Source organism: Petromyzon marinus, chromosome 25 (assembly GCF_048934315.1).
Source record: "Petromyzon marinus isolate PM22_M1 ecotype Great Lakes invasive population chromosome 25, UKy_Petmar_22M1.pri1.0, whole genome shotgun sequence".
Classification (NCBI taxonomy): domain Eukaryota; kingdom Metazoa; phylum Chordata; class Hyperoartia; order Petromyzontiformes; family Petromyzontidae; genus Petromyzon; species Petromyzon marinus.
Window position 1 is genome coordinate 5182743 of NC_133691.1, and position 15459 is coordinate 5198201.

General features: G+C 50.7%; 2 protein-coding genes across 2 annotated transcripts in view; both read left to right on the forward strand.

Moving 5' to 3' along the window:
• Positions 1-3456, forward strand: part of ITFG1 (integrin alpha FG-GAP repeat containing 1) — a 188230-nt gene extending 184774 nt beyond the window's left edge. Inside the window, exon 18 of the mRNA XM_032960639.2 lies at positions 412-3456. Within this exon, the coding sequence (XP_032816530.1) occupies positions 412-471 (60 nt within the window). The 3' untranslated portion in view covers positions 472-3456. The remainder of the gene's footprint in view (positions 1-411) is intronic.
• Positions 3457-4610: 1154 nt separating this feature from the next.
• The window catches only part of NETO2 (neuropilin and tolloid like 2), a 38008-nt gene continuing 27159 nt past the window's right edge, over positions 4611-15459 (forward strand). Inside the window, exon 1 of the mRNA XM_032960637.2 lies at positions 4611-6707. Coding sequence (XP_032816528.2) covers positions 6608-6707 — 100 coding nt within the window. The 5' untranslated portion in view covers positions 4611-6607. The remainder of the gene's footprint in view (positions 6708-15459) is intronic.

Genomic DNA, 15459 nt, shown 5'->3' on the forward strand with positions numbered 1-15459 from the left:
TTACTCTTTCCACTGATGTCGTGCAATGCCGGGGATTCAAACCGAGTCTCCCGGTCTGTGGTGCATTGCGCTCAGCACTTTGCCACCACACCTCCGATTAGCACTGTTGGCTACGTACGGTGCGAAATAAGTTCTACATACATACACTGTGTACACATCGATGCGTGTGCGTGCACGCGTGCGTTGGCGATTGACAAATGACAACAGAGTAAATTTAAACATTAAAGTAATATTGGGAGAAGGCTTTTTGCGGCATGTGAGTGGGGGCGTGTGCATTTTGTGCGGTTATGTGACTATTATTTTTTTAATCTGTGTACTTTGAGTGCATTGCCCTATTTGAGTCGTCTAATTCAATATCAAACCACCACCTTCTACCCCCCTCCCCCCCCCGCCCGTGTCTCTGTTTTGCAGAAAGCAGACGATAAGGAGAAAAGGCTCGAGGCTCACCGATTCCACTTTGATGCCATGTAGACGCAGCGGCGACCTGCACACTCAACACGAACGCACTTCACGACACTCCCCACGCGTCGCCGTGTCACTTGCTCCAACCGTAGCGGCAGGTTTCTGGGATGGCAGGTGACAACATCCAGCCCCGTTCGCTACTTGGTTTCAGGCCGGCTCAACCTAAGGGCGACCCAAGGCCAGGTCTAGACACCCACCGGTAGCTCACTCGCTAACAGCTGCACCGCCGCTCCCCACGTAACCCACACGAACACAGCACGCAATTAGTAGCGCGCACACGCACACACATTCATCACAACTGCACCCCTCAATTGTTGTTTTAATACGTTACAATTGGTGACCGGGGTGGGGGGGGGGGGGGGGGTCCTATTCATTTTGTTTCTTCTTTAATCCCCGAACCAAACGGCCTCTGCTCGAACCCCCCCCCCCTCTCCCCGGAGGTTAAAGCCGCGTACACAAGTGAGCGGGTGCCCCGTGGGCGCCCTCGACACCTCTCGATTGAGTGGACCGGTGGGGAGGGAGCGGAGGAGGGGAAGCGGTGCCGCGCTCCACGCCGACGCGCGACCCGGGCTGGCGCCCCTCGCTGCCCGCGATACCGCGGGCTTGATCCGTCGACGTGACTCGTGCGATGCACGTGACGCGACGGCCGAGCCCGCGGGCCGGCGCCTGCCCCCTTAACACCGAGAGAGTATAGAGATGCGCTTGCATAAATCCACGAGCGTTATCGCCTTAACGGATTTTTTTTTCGGGCGAGTGCTGTTAGCGAGCACCTATGAAGTCCGGCACGTTGCACGAGGGGGTGGGTGGACGGCACCACGCCCGACCGCCTTTGTCTCCCCAGTGACGATGTTTACACAACGCACCAGGTACTCATTTGAGGCTGAGCCGACCTACGGGAGGTCCAGGACCGGTTCAGATAATCGTAACCGGTGGTGGCCGTGTCGCCAGGTTCGTAGCGCAGCGCGTTAGGCACCCACCGCTCCCAGCCACCTTATATCGCACACGCAAACACACACTTATACGACGTGCACACGCATGGGCTGATTCAATACTCGTTCAGTGTCCATTGTTACGTGGGCAAGGGCTGTTGGGGGATCATGCATTTACTTAAAAGATGGGTTCTTTAAAAGGAGTTATTTGAATAAATGTCGACAGTTCCACAAATTAGGCACCCTCGCCGTTTGCGCAAATACAGGGTGTAAGTTTTGAAGTTAATTATCAAGTTTTACTGAATATGGATCATTGACTACATAAGTCAGTGGTTTGAAGCAGACGTGAAACTCAACTGACCATCGTGCCAGCGTAGTTGAAATGGTTAAATATTATCTGTGCATTGGACAGCATGATATTTTATGAGCAATTATGAAAACACTTCGACAATTTATTTCCGTATATGCCCAAGTAAAAATCCACTTCTGTTACACGAATAGTGTGCCATTGCTTTGGGGCAGCAGTGGTAATAACACGGGAGCCTCAACGAAAATGTATCCTGAGTTCGATTCTCAGCTCGGGTGCCGTTCTGTGTGGAGTGTGTCCGTTCCCCACCTGTTCTGCATCACTCCCTCTGGCCTCTCCTCCGGTGTAACTCCTGTACCATGCAAATTGGTTTTGTTCAAGCGTCCCAATGCCGAAAATACAGACCTGCACATTACAGTGCTGTCCTCAATTGCAATTGCACGCAGCTGTGACAGCGCCCCCTACTGTGGCAGCCTGGCAGAACCTTCTTGACGAAGTGTCGAGGCTCGGTGAGGATTTCCGTAACGCGAAGCAAATCTTTCTGTTTGAAATATACGCCCCGAATTGTGGAATGTGGCAATGTATTGGCGAGAGAAAGGCATGTGTTGACTGGATGACATTGCTTGTTATTCCTGAGTAAGGCAAGGCCATTGGAATCTATCGGGTTTCTTGTGGGTACCATTAATCCCTTTGTTTTGGAATGTACGCATGTTGTATATGTGCTGTGCTAAAATCAGGATGTATCATTTATTTCAATCACATTTTAATTTTGTAAATACTGTACGGTAACTTAATGGTGTGGTGTACGTACAAGTGCCAGTAAATGTTGGTGACAGTGACTGTAATTATTTCCGTTCGCCGTTTGTCCCTGTGTGTACAATTACAACAGATGAGCATTGTAATTGTTGTTTTACGACTACTGATGCATTGTTTACATTCATTGTGTTCTCATTTTAATTGGCACCTTCCCCGGCTTTTGGGAGTGCGTTCAAACCGCGGGTGTTGACTCTTCTCTTGAGCGAGTGTGAGTTTTTTCTGCTCCAGAAACAAGCTGTGCCATAACAGCTTACAAAAGGGAGTCTCAATGCCAGTTGAACCTTTCACCTGATCTACGTAACGAAAATATACTTATCCTTGGTTCTTTCGGTAAAGTCACGTAGAAGGGAAACAATAAAATAATAAAAAAATATAAAAGGATACGATTCTCACGATGTTTCAACTGCAACACAAGCATTCATCATCAGGTGTGAAAACCACAGCAAGAAAATGTGACAAAAGTGGCGGTTTTTTTACGTTAGTACCACGGACAGCAAGCAATCTGGCTACCGTGAGAGATTCGTTCATGAGGCTATACACATATACAAACACAGAGACAATTTCAACAGAGAAGATGGATTCTGGTTTAGCAATCATTGGAAGGATTTGATAAACCATTTCTGGTCTTAATTGTGTTCACTCTTACGGTGGCTTTCAGACCGCATTCCATTATCTTCCTCTCCCCCCTCCTTTTTTTCCGAACAACTGCCAAAATCGCTGTCCGTGGTACTAACGTTAAAAAACGCCACTTTTTTCAAATTTTCTTGCTGTGGTTTTCACACCTGATGATGATTGCTTGTGTTGAAGTCAAAACGTCGTGAGAATTTTTGTGTTGTATATTTTTATTATTTTATTGTTTCCCTTCTACGTGACTTTACCGAAAGAACCAAGAATATGAATCCCTGCAGTCACGAAAGCTTTAAATAAAAAAAAGAAAATATACTTGTTTTTATATGTCCAGTTCACACTGACGTATCGGAACGCTGCTGAAGCTGTGCGTACTCGGACGACAAGAAGAGAACATACATTGTCTGGGATCTGTCGTCCAAAATCTCAAACCCCCAAGTCCACGGACCCGTTCCCTCTATATCCCTTTAGCCCGAGGCTGTGAGCCTCCGGCTGGGTGAAAAGAGCGTGAGGCTGAGTGATGAGATCGAGGCGGCAGAGTCGGATGTTGGAGTGTCCAAGGCCACGTGGATGAATGAGACCTTTTTTTCCTCTCTGCAGCAGTTGCCGGTGCGATTTGGGATGAAAGCACAGGGCTGCCTTGCTGCTCACAAGTCGCGTGGCACCGCATCGCTTTAATGAGGGGAAAGGAGCCCTCCCAGAGTGGGTGGTGGGCAACCGAGGCTGCGTCCGTCCCACAGGGGGGGGGGGGGACAGCGATTTGTAGCCGGAACGCAGCACGCGGTACGGTCGCGCCGTGTACGCTGACCGCTAAGCAAATCACTCGCGAATGCGCCGGATTCTCGGGAGATAAGCAGGGGTTGAACCTGGAAAGTACTTGGATGGGTGGCCACTGCGTAAAACGCGGTTGTTAGAGGGGGCTACGTTGTGGGAAGCAAAAGGCAGTGGAGTGAAAACTCCCTTTCTAGTCTGTCCTGTGCTCACAAGCCTATGCTCCCCACGCTCGCTAACCCGCAATGACCAGCGTGGTGAAGTATGGTCAAACAACCCCCACGACTGACGCGGTGTGGGGGGGGGACCTTCATCCAGCAGCGGATTGATCATGGCTCACGACGATGGTTGATTGACTGTCGTCGTATTAACAGCAACTTGGCGCAATTCGTCACGATGCATAACTACTCGGTGTTGTGGCACCGACGTGTGCCCGGAGCACGGCGCCTCCTCCTCCACCCGCCGCTTGCCTCCACCCCAGCCTAACCCTGCTGCTCCCTCCGCCATATCCCACTCCTCACCTACCTACCCAGTATCCACAACCACTCAGCCAGCCTGCCGTGTTTGTATCCCCGCCGCTGCGGCCGCTGTGTGGGAAGGCGCGAGGAGCGCGGTGTCGGACGCAGTTGAACGCGACGCTAATAACGCGACTCGACAGTCCCAGCGCGATCCACATTCTGTGCTACGTGCCCGTGGTGTCGGTGTGCGTGCCGGCGTGTGTGTATGTGTAGAGTGTGTGTATGTGTGTATGTGTGAGCGTGTGTGTATGTGTGAGCATGTGTGTGTGTGTGAGCGTGTGTGTGAGCGTGAGCGCGTGTGTGTGTGAGCATGTGTGTGTGTGTGAGCGTGTGTGTGTGAGCCTGTGTGTGTGAGCGTGTGTGTGAGTGTGTAAGTGTGTGTGTGAGTGTGTGTGAGTGTGTGTGTGAGTGTGTGAGTGAGTGTGTATGTGAGTGTGTGTGTGAGTGAGTGTATGTGAGTGTGTGTGTGAGTGAGTGTGTGTGAGTGTGTGTGAGTGTGTGTGTGAGTGTGTGTGAGTATGTAAGTGTGTGTGTGTGAGTATGTAAGTGTGTGTGAGTGTGTGAGTGGGTGTGTGTGAGTGAAAGTGTGTGAGTGTGTGTGTCGCCAGATGCGCATGGTCGTGCAGAGAGCGCGGCGGTTGACATGAGCTGACTCGCTTCGAGACAAGGAGACCGACGCGCCTGGATTCCAGGGCGTACTTTCGCACTCGGCGTTGTCCGGAACGCCGCACGCAGCTCTAAGGCTTGGCTTGGAGTAGGGAATTATCCGCGTAAGGCGACGGTCACTTTAAAGAGAGTATAATACATCCTACGAGGACAGCGCAGAGCGAGAGAGCGAGATGGATGTGGCGCGGTCCATTACGGCGTCCCGGGACCGTTCCCGACAGTCGTGGGGACTAAGATGAAGCGCGCGTCGGCTCGCGGCGTCGTCTCGTCGCTCCGTCGCGCGAGGCGGCTCCGCGCGGTCTTCTCATCAGCGCCACCGCCTCGCCGGTGTGGGGGGGGGAGGAGGAGGAGGATTCGCCGCCGCTGCGCTCCGACGCTGCGTCGCGCACCGCACGCGCGGCTGTGTGCAACGTGAGTGGCGGGGGTGGTCTGTGCCTGCCCGCTTCGCCAACCCCCCCCCGCTCAATGAATTTGCCGTCATTGGATAGTTTGGAGGAGGTGGCGGCGCTTTTGGTGGTGGTGGTGGTGGGAGACAGGGGAAGAGCGCATCACACACAGCGCGCGTGGACGCCGTGCACACTCGCGCGCTCGCCACACGATCGAGCGCACGATGTTACATCCACGCTCCCGCCTCCACCACGCGTTGGACTCGTGATCGTCAGCGGCGGCAACAGCGGCGGCGTTGGCAGCAGCAGCAATATCAGCGGCATCGTCCAGCGTTTCACAGCAGCGACGCGCAAAGATGCGCTTCGCGATTGCGTGCGTAAGGAACTGAAGACGTTTCACATCTCATGCCTCGTTACTGTGCCTGACATGCCAACGAATCGACGGGCGCCCTTGACTGGTCATTAGCATCGACATCCTAACGATGATTTAAGCTGAAACTAATTAAAATGATTTCGACGAATGTAATGACGATGATGATGCTGCTGCTGCTGCTGATCGAGAAGATGTACTGAAGCAACGGTGTGCGCTTTGATGGATATGTCGACGTTCACCGGAGAATCTTACTGCCATCGATCTTCCTGACCGAGTTGAACACGGGGTTAGTTCTACTGCTGCTGGTGCTGCTGCTGGCACTGCTGCTACTACTGCTGGCACTGCTGGTACTGCTGCTACTGCTGCTGGCACTGCTGCTACTGCTGCTGGCACTGCTGCTGGTACTGCTGCTGGTACTGCTGCTAGTACTGCTGGTACTGCTGCTAATACATACTCCTGGTACTGCTGCTAGTACTGCTGCTGGTACTGCTGCTAGCACTGCTGGTACTGCTGCTACTGCTGCTAGTACATACTCCTAGTACTGCTGCTAGTACTGCTGCTGGTACTGCTGCTAGCACTGCTGGTACTGCTGCTAGTACTGCTGCTGGTACTGCTGCTAGCACTGCTGGTACTGCTGCTGGTACCGCTTCTACTGCTGCTACTGCTGCTGGTACTGCTGCTGGTACTGCTGCTGGTGCTGCCGGTGCGGAGGCTGGGGAGCTTTGACGCCGTGGGAGTGGTGTGGGGGGGGCATGGAGCAGCCCACGAGCTCGTCCGCCTGTCTGCACGGCCCGAGCAAGATCCTCTGCTGCGCCCTCATGCTCAGCGCTCGCAAGCTCGTCCTCTTCCAAGGTACGCGACGACGCCTCTAGGTCCGCTCGGCCTAAACACACAGAGAAAAAAAACCTAAATTGGATTCTCGCTCATCCTTGCGGTGACCGGGTCTCGGTGTGGCCGTACAGCTGGCCAAGCAGATCCCGCTCGGCTCGGGAGACGCGAGGGGTGTGGGGGGGGCTGTCGGGGTGTGCTGGGTAGGGTGCCGACTCATAGACGACCCCCCCGGTCCACCACCACCATCGAGAAGACTGCTCCGGTCTTGCCAGTCGTAATAGGCGCTCGCTAACAGCGCCCGCTTCCAACTGTCTATATATAAAGGCGAGTCCGCGCGTGGTAACGGAATCCTATAAGATAAATGCGAAGACCACATAAACGACCGGGCATTCAGGTAGGTCCTTGTATGTGTGAGTAGCAAACCAGTCCTGCTGTGTTAGGGGAACATTGAGAAACTAACGAAATCGGTGTTAATGTTTGTAATCCCAACACTGTCAAATGCACCATATGCATATTTGAGTGTTGGCTACACCCACACACACACAGCAGTGACACTTGCTCTCGGTCTGTGCCTCGCTTGGGTATACTCAGCCTAAAATGGGCTCCCCGTTACATATTACTCGGTGCCGAATGCATAATCGGTGCTCGCAAACAGCACTTGACCGCGACGGTCTGTGCATCTTTGTGTGCTCATTAATAAAAAAAGAGATTGCAACCGATAAACAACATCAGTGATGTGATTTAGCAGAGGAGCACACGGAGGAATGTACCAACGGCGTGGAGATGGAGTGATGAACCTCGGATTGAGATCTATGGATGAACTGCAGCTGCACAAGTCCACCGGTGTCAGCGAAGATAGAATCCCTCATCCAGCAGTGGAAAAAGAGTGCCAGATGATGTTGATACATTGTGAGTTTGCGTCTGGATTTCATCAAAAGATCCCGACGAAGCGAGCATCTTGCAGCATAAGATCAAACAGTAACACATTTCTGTGCAAATCAGGCTCGTCATATTGATTTTCAGTGCCCCAATATAATTATTTGTTTATTCAAGGAATAATAGGTAAGGAGGAATCATACATTGCCTGTGTATTGGCACCAACCCAGCCCAGCAGCTTTAGATGTATGCCAATTTTATTTTTATTATTCAGACCCAGGTCGCAATGAGCCGTGCCATCGTGTGCATTGTTAGTGTTTTGTAAAGTATCGTAATAGTTGTAGCGGTTAGACAATTGATCATGTGTGTATGCCCAGTGCTTAATGAATAACGACTACGATATTGATGATGATGATGGTGGTGTTGATGTGAGCTTATAAATGGCAGGAAATGTTAATTACAAGAATTGCACGTTTTGCAATGGAACTCAAACCTATTGCTGCACGGATCTGAGTCAAGAGCCACTCATTATTTCTTGCACATTCTGCAGGCGCAGCTATGCGCCAGTCTGACTCCTTGCAAAGTGGCAGGCTTTGACGTAACATTAAACGGAAGGCAAGGCTGAGCCTACCTTTTAACGAGCTGTGGAATTCGCCCTTAATTGGCCTCATCGCTCTGGCCGATACAAAAATATTTCACGTCGCCTCGAATTACATTCAAACAATGACATTAACCAGCGCTGGAACGGCGGCACAGCAATTGATTATCAACGGCGTTTGCACATTTCATGACCAAGCGTTCAAGTGCATCAGTATGAATTGAATATGCCAAGGTGACTTTCCGTGTCATGCCCACATTCACAAATATAAATGGACAAACGCATTTTCTGTTCTCTCATCACGTAAAGAAAAATGAATAAATCTCAGTGCCTCGGTGCTCCATAGAATTGCTGTTGCCCCTGGCCACAGACTTACTGGCGTCATGTGGAAACGCGAGGGTAACTCCACGTCGCTGAAGAGGGGAAACAAAGGCAAGAGGTTTGTTATAATTTGGACGCGCATAAGGCACTACAACGTCAAAATACGCAAGGTGTTCAATTTGAAAGGGGAACAAAAACAGCGGGCGGGCGGGCGTGAAAGGAGTCGAGAATCTAGAATCAGATTCCCCCCACCACCCCATCCCTCGTGCTGTGCGAATCTCATTATGATCGCTTTGGAGGCTCCGCTTCGAGCTGCCCGCACTGCAGTGCCGTATCGGCAAGCTACCCGAGCAGACAGCGAAAACCAGTGACGAACAGGAGAGTTTCGCGTGAGCGAGAAGGGGGCCTTTTGCCGTTCATTGCACGAGCTGCCAAAACCCGCGTCTCTGCGGCTGTAGCGTTGTTGGCAAGGGCTCCTCTGGTAACAATTAATAAAACGGTACCCCCGCCACCACCCCCCACCCGTCACCTTCCTGTTAAAGTTTTCACCTCCTCCGTGGCCCGGTGCCTGGACCCTTCCTCCGGCTCGTTAGCACCAGTGCAGCTGCACCGCCTGCACACTCGATGGCTTTGCCACACTAACAAGTATTGTGTTTTTGGACTTGTTTGGTGCACGTACTGAACGCGTATGAACGCATTGTGACATTTTATTTGACTACCCATGTGTGGTTCATGTTATGGTACTGGTGTCTTTTTAGGGCTATATACATGTGTGTGTGTTGTGTGTTTCGTGTAAAGTTAACATTGATGTGCCATCACGCTAAGACTGTTTGCAGCTCGGCTGAAATTCAATATTATGTAAACATTGCACTGTTTTGAAATGCGGTGCCATTTGATCTTGAAGAGCGTTGAAACACAGGAGTAGTGCATCGCTATACACTAACAGGAATTGACAGACACGAGTATGGGTTGTGTGAAATATGCAAGGACGAGACAAAGCAAATTAAGTCTTGTAAGAGCGTATATAATTCCATTTTGCAAGAAATACATGTGATACATTGATGCAGAGTACATTAATATTCACCTAAATAATGCATCACACAGACTGAATATGTCATCAGTGTGATAAGAAAACAAATGTGGGACACTTAGATGTATGGACTTTGGGCCGTTTCTTCTTGAGAGTGTGAACAGCAGGGAGGGATGAAAACCAGCTTCTTTAACCCTTTTATTTGATTATTGGAGGAACAATGAGAACGGAGGGTACACAACACAAGCTCAAGATGAAATAGCATGCTGTCACTTGTTTTTTATTGATCAGATAAGGCCCACTAAGCTATATAGCTCTTTCTCAGAAGCGACCTGCCCACAAATGATAGCTCAACGAAGCGACATATCATCGCGTGGAAATGTAGAGGAGCCAAATTACTCTAAACACCCGATTCTAAACGTGGAGGGATAAAACCCCAGAGGACCCAAAGAAAAATCCACTCGACCACGGGGAGAGGGACACGCTGACTCCAAATGTACAGGCATCGTCAGGGTCGGGATCGAACCCACGACTTCCTGTATACCAGGCGAGGTGGTTAACATCTCGCCACCATGTAGCATAACTACATATTATCCATGTAGTTATGCTACATGGGCAGTGATCACAGGGTATATATATATTGTCCATACTATCCATGTACTTATGCTACATGGGCAGTGATCACAGGGTATAGGCTCAACTTTTAAATAATCTTGTGTCATTTTATTATTGTTTCACAGACTTTTAACCGCCCCTCCCCCCACCCGCCCCATTTATATCAAATGTGCTTCTGGCACGATATCACGTCATATATCACGTCATATATCACGATATTACGTCATATATCACGATATCACGTCATATATCACGATATCACGTCATATATCACGTGGCGCAAACATGATTTGTAAATTCTCGCACATCGTTGCGCCACCTCCTCCCCACGAGTCAGACAACACCTCCTGAGATGCGCCTTTTTATTTTTGTCCAGGGACTTCTGACAAAAAAAATATCCTTCATGTGGCATTTATATCCTTCACACAGTAGGGGGCGACCTCTCCTGTGCATGTACTCTATGTTGGACTTCTTTCGCACCGTACGTAGCCAGCCGTGCTAATCGGAGGCGCTGTGTGTGTGTTGAACTTCTTTCGCACCGTACGTAGCCAACCGTGCTAATCGGAGGTGCACTCTGCAGCGAGATATTTTTCCCCACTTTAAAGTCCTGCTGATATTTGCAATATTCAGAGTTGGAATTTAGCCAAATCAAGTGCAGCACCAGCTACAATGTGGCAGGGTTTTGTGTTCGAGGTGCGTGTGTGTGGGGTGTGAGTGTGTGTGTGTGTGCGAGGTGTGTGTGGTGTGTGAGTGTGTGTGTGTGTGTGGTGTGTGAGTGTGTGTGTGTGCGAGGTGTGTGTGTGTGGTGTGTGAGTGTGTGTGTGTGCGAGGTGTGTGTGTGCGAGGTGTGTGTGTGTGCGAGGTGTGTGTGGTGTGTGAGTGTGTGTGTGTGCGAGGTGTGTGTGTGTGCGAGGTGTGTGTGGTGTGTGAGTGTGTGTGTGTGCGAGGTGTGTGTGTGTGCGAGGTGTGTGTGGTGTGTGAGTGTGTGTGCGAGGTGTGTGAGTGTGTGTGCGAGGTGTGTGTGCGAGGTGTGTGTGTGCGAGGTGTGTGTGTGTGTGCGAGGTGTGTGTGTGTGCGAGGTGTGTGTGTGTGCGAGGTGTGTGTGTGGTCATGAGTGACCGGGTCTAAGACCAGATCTCTATTCGCCACGCTCCTCGAGACCCCGGTTTAACGATGGCCGTGCCAGCAACGACGGCTGTGACCCGCGATCCATCCGACCGCCTCCGACTGCTCTAAGACACAACACCCGACTCCCTGACTCAGAAGCCCGTGACCTTTACGACTATTGGCGACCCCAGTCGCGGGGAGGGGGGGGGCATGAAGGCGCAAGGCGAACAAAGCCGGCAAGTTGCTCCTCCAGATCGAGAGCAAATCCAATTGCCCTTTCGCGATAGATATTGCCGACAAGGCGCGCACACACACACCCTCACACTCACACACACACACTCACTCACACACACTCACCCACACTCACCCACACACTCACCCACACACTCACACACACACACTCACACACACCCACACACTCACACACCCACCCTCACACACACACACTCACCCACACACTCACACACACACTCACCCACACACTCACACACACACTCACCCACACACCCACACACTCACTCACACACACACACTCACCCACACACACTCACCCACACACACTCACCCACACACTCACCCACACTCACACACACTCACTCACCCACACACTCACCCACACTCACACACACACACTCACCCACACTCACACACTCACACACTCACACACACACACTCACACACACTCACACACCCACACAAACACCCACATACCCACACAAACACCCACACACTCACACACACACTCACCCACATTCACACACTCACCCACATACTCACCCACACTCACACACTCACCCACACTCACACACTCACACACCCACACACACTCACACACCCACACAAACACCCACACACTCACACACACACTCACCCAAACACCCACACTCACCCACACACACACACACCCACACTCACCCACACACACACACACTCACATACACACACCCACCCACACACACCCACAATCACACACACTCACACACTCACACACGCACTCACCCACACTTACACACTCACCCACACACACCCACACTCACACACACCCACACTCTCACACACTTACCCACACTTACACACTCACCCACACTCTCACACACTCACACACCCACACTCACCCACACACACTCACACACACACACTCACCCACACTCTCTCACACACACTCACACACGCACTCACCCACACACACACCCACACACACACACACTCTCACACACTCTCACACACATTCACCCAATAATCGAGCTGCGTCCGCGGGCTTGCGACCCTTCTCGCGTTTTTCGCTATCGTCGCTACCGAATCGCGTCGCCAAGACCCGCCCGCGCGCTGCTTTTGCACATCCTTGAGGTTAAACGGAAGGGTCGGGGATCTTAAGACGCTGCCAGATTGCCGTCATCCACCGGCTATTTGCCAGATTGCCGTCATCCACCGGCTATTTGCCATCAATGGGCAACGTTCGCTGCGTCGCGACGGATCCGTCGGCTGTGGCATCGCGCTGCGCGGGCACACCTGGATGAGGACCATAACGGAGGTCTTTTGGGTTACATCGCGTAAATATATCGATGCGTCGTTCACACCCCGATTCACTAAACGTTGTGGCTTGGCTCTCCGACACAACGCGTGTTGCTGTACTAGTGACGAATTGGCACGTTCCGTTTACATGACAAGGCTTGCTAAGGTTGGCTGTTTCGGGTGATGTGAAGTGAATGAGGGCGCCTGCTGTAGACGCACAGGCGTGGCGCGTCCACGGATCCCTGCAGCCACGAGCGTCCTTCTCTCACCCTGCGTCGCCCGTGCAAGTCGCACGCCACCGAACGCCGACAAATTATTGTTTTGCCCATTTTATACGCGACGCGTATTATTATTATTTTTTGAGACGCGACACTTGGCTCGCACGCACGCAACGCCGCTAATGGACTCGCCTGGCCGTGATAGGCGCCTGACTTCTTCCGTTATCCGTGCGTTGGCGTCAAGAGACGAACCCTCAAACTCTTTGGTTCTTTCGGTAAAGTCACGTAGGTATGAAATAAAATAAATCACGCGCAACACAAGCGTCCGTCATCAGGTGGGAAAGCACCCGATGACGGACGCTTGTGTTGCGCCCGAAACGTCGTATTTTTTTTATTTTATATCATACCTACGTTACTTTACCGACAGACCCAAAGAGTATGGATTCCTGCAGTCACGAAAGCTTCAAATCAAGACGAACCCTCCTCTTTTGCAGAGATTTATGTGGTGGCTCAACGGCGATGCCTGGCCCCTCCACCCAGAGAATGCGTCTGCGAATCTCAGTGGACTGCGACGAGAACAGCATCGAGGAGGCCGATGGGGCCATTTCCAGCAGCCCGGGGGCACGTAGTGCTGGAACCTACTTGATATGTACAAAGTCAGCTTCGGGGTTAAGCCGAACTTTAATGTTGCTTGCTACTTGGACTGTTGTTGTTGTTTTTGTATTACCCAAGCTTCCATTTGGTGTTGACAAATCGGCGGGGATTTATGTACCTGCGAAAATGAGTAATTGTGTATTTTATTGATTAATAGCTGAGCGACTTGCTTACTTTTCCTCTCATCTTGCTCTTATGCCGTGTGTTTACACTGCTTGTCGACGTAACCAGGTGACCTGTCCCTGCTTGACATCTGAGGAAAAAGAGCTTCATAGCTCATCGGATTCCTCCCGCAATCTAAATAAAGATTCCGATTCTTATTTTCTTATTGATATATACAGTATATACAAGGTGTCCCATGAGTCTGGAATCATAGGAAAAATATTTTTTCAAAGGCAATAATAACGCTTTTCTTCACAGAACGTGCATCAATGTGTCCACCGCTGTTCCTGAATTATCTGGACTCGTTCTTCGTTACTCAGAGACATCTTGGGCCCGCAGAAACAAACAAATATGAATTCGTTTTTTTCCCTATGATTCCAGACTCACCTTGTAGATTTTCACAAAGTGTTTTGGCTGCCACTGCAAAGATTGCACGCATGTGCTGCCAATGTGACCGCAAGTACGGTACATAAATGGGTTCTAATAGTTTGTGTTCCGATGGGGGCCATTTGGCCAAAATGTAGTTGCTGTTTTTTTTAATATGACAACAAAAATTGTGTTTTGCTTTTAGCAAAAAAAATAAATGAATGCCGCTAAATGTGAACGCGCATTCTTTATTAATTTATTTCCCTACGCATTTATTCATTTGATGGCGGCACTTAAATGTGCACGTGTTTTGACCCTCCGTCCCTATACGTTTTCACGGAGACCGACATTGCCTTCCTCGCCAGTGCCACGTCGCGAGGTCCACAGCATTTGCAAAAGAGACAAATGACATCCCACGCCTCGTGCGTACTACTCGGCTCCGCAAAGTAAAAACGGCGGCGACGCTCATCCGTAGGGCTTCACCTTGGCGTGCGCGCATCTGCCTGCCCTGAACCCACACCGGAACGTGTTCCATTAGAAAGTGACACGGTGGACCCTCCACCCAGTTGTAAACATTTGCATGCCGTGCATCCCATTAAGGGGGACCGTTAGGTCTTCCAATTTTTTTTGTTCATTCTCCGGCAGATTCGCCGTGACGCAACGTGCGAGGGATTTTTTTCGCGGTTGCCATGGCTCATAGCTCGCCAGTGGGGTTCTCGGGTTGTCACCGCTCGCTTGCGCGTCTTGCCGGCGTGATGTGTCAGACTCTTCGCTGAAGCAGTTCCAGGAAGAAATAGGAATATGTATTTATGCTGCAGGAATACAATGAGCTACAAAGCTCCTTTTTCACAGACGTCCAATTAGATGCACAAGCACGAATTGCACAAAACTGAAACACAGTCCTCAATGACACTGTAGCCTTAAAAAAAATATATTTATATATAATCGGTGACGTTTCTAGCGATATATGTACGTTGAAGTTCTTTTGCACCGTACGTAGCGAACCGTGCTAATCGGAGCACTGGGCCCGTCTTTACAGCGTATAGCGAGGCCAGAGAGATGGAGTGAATCAGTGCAGTCCTGAACTAATCTGATTTACTCTACCTGTCCGGCCTAGAATCAGTTTGGCTCTGAACTGAAGCAGTTCTGAGCTGAAACAGTTCTGTGTTGCGTTTTGTACGCTTGTTATTGTGATTATCATGAATCGGACCACACGAATTGATGTTGGGATTGGCTAAGGACGATAGCTGATTGGATTCCGCCGGTATGAATAAATATTCTGATTTTGACGAATGCCATGGACATCTTTCCTGC